Source organism: Populus euphratica, unplaced genomic scaffold (assembly GCF_000495115.2).
Source record: "Populus euphratica unplaced genomic scaffold, PopEup_1.0 scaffold11.1, whole genome shotgun sequence".
Lineage (NCBI taxonomy): Eukaryota > Viridiplantae > Streptophyta > Magnoliopsida > Malpighiales > Salicaceae > Populus > Populus euphratica.
The window spans coordinates 1,692,680-1,699,553 of NW_011499878.1; the positions used below are offsets into that span (position 1 = coordinate 1,692,680).

Sequence of the window (6,874 nt, forward strand, 5' to 3'; positions counted from 1 at the left end):
AAAAATTAGGTTAAAATTGATTCCTCGCATTTATTTTTATTTTTTTCTTCTTTAAAAATTGCATTAACTACATGTCATTGATAGAGAAAAGGACACAAGGAGGAGGTTGAGGTTGAGGGCATGTTTTCCTAGGAAGGGATGGGCCTGGCACTAATCTAATGGGCTTAGGCCCGTGGTGACCAAAGAAGCAAAAGGAAGTTTCATGGCTCCTCTTGAAAGAAACCAGTGGACAAATTTGGCAGAGAACATAACTGCACAATTTTGCCACCAATAAAAGAAATTTCTCTGTCGCAGGCAACCATACATATTTTAAAGTGCATCTAGGGGCTTGGTCTAGTGGTGAAAGAGGCTTATCTCTTTCCATTGTACATGGGTTCGAACCTTGGTGTGTATGTTTGTCACCCCCACGGTGCCTTACATGCCTACTGGGTTTGCAGAGTATTCAGTGGACCATGGGGATTAGTTGTGATGCGCGCAAGCTGGCCCAGACACCACACGTAAATAAAAAAAAAAAAGGGTAAAGAACTTGAACTTTAATTCAACAAGCTACATAATTTTTGGTTATTAAACCCAATTTGATCCGGTAATTGATATAAAATTAGGATTAAGTGTTAAAATAAACAAGGATGGTTTGTTGTTAAAACCACATAAAAACTTATTCATTTAAAAAAATAAAATAAATTATTTTTATAAGTCAAATGATATCATTTTAATTTTATAAAAATTAAAATAGTTCAGGCTGAATCCATCCAACTTGTTACTCTAACTTTGTATCATGTCAATTTTTGAATTTTTGAGCGGATTGATTGCTAATTAAACAAGTTGAGAAGCATACAAATATAATTAATGTAATAATATGAAAAATAATTACAAATTAATTATAATTACCTTCTTATTAATATAGTAATTTTTATATATCTTACGTTGAACATTTAACTAATTAGATTTTACAACTCGATGGAGTTGAATTATAAACCATAACCAATATAGAATATCTTTGTGAATAAAATCTTGGAGGATTAACCCAAATCAATATATTTATGTCTCTATTATATGGTCCCAGGAAAAGTTTAATCATAAAAAATATGTGCTTGGGACAGTTGTGACAAGCTTACAGTCCACCTCTTGTGTGAGCAATGAGCCTTCAAGTAAATAATTATTATCTGTGGCCTTCTGGTGAAATCAAAAGCTTGTTTGGTATCTGGTTTTCAATTCTATTTTTATTTTTATCTTGAAAAAATATTACATTAATATTTTATGTTAATATTTTTTATAACTATGGTATAGTGACAATGGATTATATATTTAATTTCTTGGTAACAAACAAACCCTAGTGAATACACATAGCAAAGCATTGGGGGCTATGAATTGTGAGAAGATGCCACCTACTCTTTTTGCATGATGAACCCTAATACTATGAAGCCACGCATTTCTTTTGCCATACCTTACCTCCAATATACTTCAATATTTCTCTCCCTTTCTCCCTTCCCTAACCACCTATATATCCAGCCCCACCATTTGTTCCTTCTCCCTCAACATCTTCTCCTTGTTCCCCTTCGATCCTCTCTTAATTTCATTACCCTCTTAATTCGATATTAGATCACTAACTATTATACCCTTTAGCTTGTACTTAATTAGCCACGAGATGAGCACCATTTGTGCCGAGCAACACAAGCCCTACACTCCTCACCAACTTCTTTCTCCCAAGAGACCCTTAAGAGATCTTGAGATTCTACCAAGAAAACTCCTTACAAAGAAAACCCATCAAGAAAGCCTAGACATGTCTCCATATGAGACTAATCTTCAAAGATTCCTTCCTTATAATGACTACAGCAATGAGAAGGTTGTTGATGGTGAGCTAGATCCGTACTCTTCTGACCATTTCCGCATGTATGAGTTCAAAGTTCGTCGCTGTACGCGCAGCCGTAGCCATGACTGGACCGACTGCCCGTTTGCTCATCCTGGCGAAAAGGCTCGTAGGAGAGACCCTCGTAGGTTTCACTACTCTGGAACTGTTTGCCCTGAGTTTAAGCGTGGAGGTTGTAGCCGTGGAGAGAATTGTGAGTTTTCTCATGGTGTTTTTGAGTGTTGGCTTCACCCTTCTCGTTATCGAACCGAGGCTTGCAAAGATGGCAAGAATTGTAAGCGAAAGGTTTGTTTCTTCGCTCACTCCCCTCGCCAACTTCGCATTTTGCCTGAGGTTTCTTCACGCAATAAGAGCTTGGCTTCACCATGTTCATCTCTCAATCATAGTCATTGTTGCGTTGTTTGCCATTCTATGACTTCCTCTCCGACCTCTACTCTCCTTGGTATGTCCCACATGTCACCGCCATTGTCGCCATCATTATCACCACCTCTATCACCGGTGAAACACCAATCCTTATCCGGGTTTTCGCCAATCTCCCGATATAATGAAACGCTGAGCAAGTTTAGGGCTGGAGTTGTGAGTTACAAAGATGTGCTCACTGAGGTAATGAGTTCTTTAGAAGCCATGAATTTCAACGAAGGGGCGAGTGTTTCTTCACCTATGTCCTCATCTACTAATCACAACAGGAATGTCAACAGCACCACTCCATGGAATATTGATGTCTCTTTCAGTGGAGAAGATCAGCCACAATTCATTCTTTCACCTTCAACTCCAACCCCCTCATCAAATTTTTTCAATGGAGATTGTTCAAGCAATAATGGCCTGTTCGTTGATGACAAGATTAATGATCATAATAATATTGGTGATGGTGGTTTGGCTTGTACTTCTGATCCTGACCTTGGATGGGTTAATGAGCTCTTAATGTAGAGCAGATGGAGCTGCTGATGATGGGAATGGATCAGATGGAGATGATTGGATCATGTGTACATGCAAGTCAGGCCAGCAGCACCAGCCGTACATATGGAGCTTTAAGTGTGTGTGTGTGTGTGTGGATTTGGTGTAAATTGCTTTCTCTTTTAAGTTTTTGATTAATTTCCTTTTGATGATGATCATGTTACTATTAATTTAGCTTGTATTTTGCGGAAGTACTTATGTTCTTCAAGTTCTTGAATCTTCGAGTTCTTAATTTTCAAGAAGTGTTCATTAATGTTTGATGAATATATATGTATTGAAATTTAATTAAATGTTCAATTGGAATGGCTATCTTTTGTTAATTATTTCTTAATTCATTTTCACTCTCCTCAACTTTATTTTAATACTCTTCTTTTTTTCTTGGATAATTAAGTTCTTAATTTATATCAAAATTAAGTGAAAGTTAAAAAAAAATTCATTTGCCATTTATTACCATTCAAGCTAGAGCTAAATCTTGAAGGGTTTTATAGGGTTCATGAATTCTTCTATATTTTATAGCAACACACACACACACAGATATATATATATATATATATATATATATATATATAATGCTTAGGTGGCATAGTGAATAATGAATACGTGGCAAATATGCATGCAGGGAAGGTGAGAATTTTTAGGCTAAGCTAAAGTGGTCTAATCTTATCATCAGATATTTTTTTGGCTTTTTGTGCATGTCTGAAGATGCTTGTCCCATGGCGATGAATGATTCCTTCAAACTCTATTTCTTAGCTACCAAAAAAATAAAATAATAAACTTAAATAGTTGTAATTAACATTAAATAGGTTTCTTCAAACTTATATTACTTATTTTCTTTCTTGTTATAGATCTCGAGTTTACAATTTTTTATCCTAGATTTCCATTTTGAATTTCGTATTGCTAATAATGATTTTTTTTTCAGTGAATTTCTCGTCAACTGTTTTTTTTTTAAGTTCTTTGTAGTGTAATTATTAGATATTTATAGTATATGAGAGAAAAACAATGAAAAAAGAAAAATACATGAGAGAATTAAAAATAATTTTAAAATAGGTGAGAGTTTTGAAAAAAAATTATAACACTAGGGAGTAATTAATGGCATCATATTAGTTATTTTTTAGACCATCTTAAAATAAAAAAACACAAAAAAAAGCCCATGAACCACAAAAAATAATAAGAATATATTTATATAGATATCTCTTTTCCATGAATTTATTTTTTCTTTAAAATGGGTTAATTAAACTAATTAATAGGATGTTACTAGTTTATTCACTGAATATCGTAAAGTTTCTCGAGAATTCTTTCTAATTCTTATGGGTTTGAATGTTATTTTTTCTTATTATTTTGTTTATTTTTATTCTATATTAATAAATATTAATGTTTAATAATTACAGTTCAAGCACTATAAAAAAAAATCCCAGTTGAAGAAGCAATTTTCTTTTTGCAAGGTTGAAAGCTTAAAAGGGAAAGTTTTAGTCTTTTTGGGTTTGTAGACATAAATAGAGCTCAAATAATGCAATTGATTTTAGGGTCTTGAGTAAGTAGAGACAATAAATTAGGGAGAGCATACATTATGACTTCTTCATAAATTCATGCACCAACCATTAATTAACCTAAATTTTATTAGAAGCATAAATTAATTGGAGAGCTTACATTATATCATGACTATTGTAATGTTTCCTACAATGTCAAAAACAAGCATAATGTATGCACCAACCATTAATTAATTAATTTTTATTTTCGGTGCTGGTTTATTTTTTCCATTGTAGGGAATGTTGTAAGATCGGTTACATCTTCACCTTTATCGCATCTCGGGTTTGAAATTTTTAATGCAAAATTGAAATGTTGGACCATATATATATATATATATTTCATGTAATTTAGTCTTTAAATTGAGATTGGTCTCTATAAAAAAAACATTAATATTATAGAAAAAACTATTTTAAATTTTATAACTAAAATTAATAAATTTTAATTTTTTCAATCTTGGCCCTAAGAAATTTCCATGACTGCGGCCCCCTGTCAATATATCTCACAATCAAATACCTACAGTATATCATCTTCTAACAAAACCAACATGGGATTTAAGGTTGTTTTACCCTCTCAAGCAATAGACTTTTCAAACATTTTTGAAGATTAATCTACTTATTATCTTAGATTAATAACTAAGAAAAACATCATAGGTTCAATATCTTGTTATGTCTTGATAATTAATAGATGTTATATATATATATATATGATTTAATTTATGCTATATGTCGGTAGATAATATGGTGCCCTTGGAGATAGGATGCTTGGACTTAAGGTACACTACGATTTAAAATCCCAACCACCATGAAGTGGAGCTAGCTAGGCCCTCTACAGAACATAGAAACCGGTCTCCTTTCATCAAAAATGGCTACTCTATTTAATGCCACTGATCATAATCCTAGTTAACGACAATATTTACCATTGGCTTTAATGCAGCCACCTACATTTTTCAGCCATTTAATTATCGGTGGATTACTGCATAAATAATGCATGAAATAATTGGAAACCATGCTCAAAACCAACCTTATATAGTTAATTCACAACATCTTAGTTATAAAATATAAATTAATTTTTATCCAGGTTTTCATCGATTCACCAAGTCAAATCTTAAATATAAAACATGAACTATAAATCAAGTTTAATTATTATCTACTAGTTAATTCAGATCATCTTGGTTATAAAAATGGATCGATTTTCACTTGGGTTTTTGATCTTTGAGTAATGAGTTGACCCATCAGGTTAAATCTTGAACTAATCTAATTTAAAACTTGACCCGAAGAAGGTCCTGTGACTCAATCAATGGCTGAAGATGCACAGAACTAGATTGATGTGGCCTCAACGATGGCATATTATTTGTTTCCTAGGAGGAGTACTCATCTGAAAAGACAGCTATGATGGTTGGGAAAGGACCATAAGGGAGTGTTTGGAATGATTCTTACTTTAGAGGGTAGGGTTTGGTGCAGTGTCTCGGTGAAGTGTTGGGGTTAGGTGCTGAAGGTTTTCGACTCACAGGAAATGGTGTGTGGAGGTGAGGGAGCAGCCCATGCTAAAACGGCTATGGACGGTGTGTCAGGGTCCCACCACCTCCCCTGAGCTTCGGGATCACAAGTTTCATTTCATTAATGGAGGAATGGAAAGGGACAAGAAGAAGCCCATACTCTGTAATGCCTGCGTGCGACTCCTCCACTTCACGCCAGGTATGGCTGACACCTGTGGAAGTGAGTTCGTTTTTGGATACTCGTTCCTGCAGATCTATTTCTGCATGGTCAGTCCCTATGTCCATTATTTTCCCTGCAGTGATAAATTGATTGTTGGAGCTTTGGAGGGAGTACTATCCTTTTTTAGGTTTGGCTTAGCTGGTGGTGGCTGAATGTTGTATTAATTATACGATTATAAATTCCCAACTTCTTAACTCATCGCAGATCTTATACTTGATTTATAACACAGATTGATGACGATAAGATTAAAAATTTAAAATCCAAATTTACTCAACCTAGTCCACCGAGAAATTTAATACCCAAAACCTAATTTAAACTAAATAAAACCAAATTGATTTAGTTGGGTTTTTAAATGATTCATCTAAACCATATGATTTATCAATCCAGATCATTATTATCAACTCAAATTATTATTTTAAAAAGGAAGGCATTTGAAAATGATGATTTTTTAAAATATATTTTTTACTTATAGATATATTAAAATAATATAGCTATAATTCAAGTTTAATTATTATCTACGAGTTAATTCAGATCATCTTAGTTATAAAAACGGATCGATTTTCACTTGGTTTTTTGATCATCGAGCAATGGGTTGACCCATCAGGTTAAATCTTGAACTAATCTAATTTAAAACTTGACCCGAAGAAGGTCCTGTGACTCAATCAATGGCTGAAGATGCACGGACCTAGATTGATGTGGCCTCAACGATGGCATATTATTTGTTTCCTAGGAGGAGTACTCATCTGAAAAGACAGCTATGATGGTGGGGGAAGGACCATAAGGGAGTGTTTGGAATGATTCTTACTTTAGA

General features: G+C 33.8%; 1 protein-coding gene across 1 annotated transcript; it reads left to right on the plus strand.

The window, feature by feature from the left end:
• The first annotated feature begins 1,347 nt into the window (after positions 1 to 1,347).
• SOM (Zinc finger C-x8-C-x5-C-x3-H type family protein) lies at positions 1,348 to 3,106 on the plus strand. The gene has a single exon (XM_011030744.1). It carries the CDS (start codon positions 1,646 to 1,648, stop codon positions 2,792 to 2,794), a length of 1,149 nt encoding a protein of 382 aa, XP_011029046.1. The 5' UTR covers positions 1,348 to 1,645; the 3' UTR covers positions 2,795 to 3,106.
• The last annotated feature ends 3,768 nt before the right edge of the window (positions 3,107 to 6,874 follow it).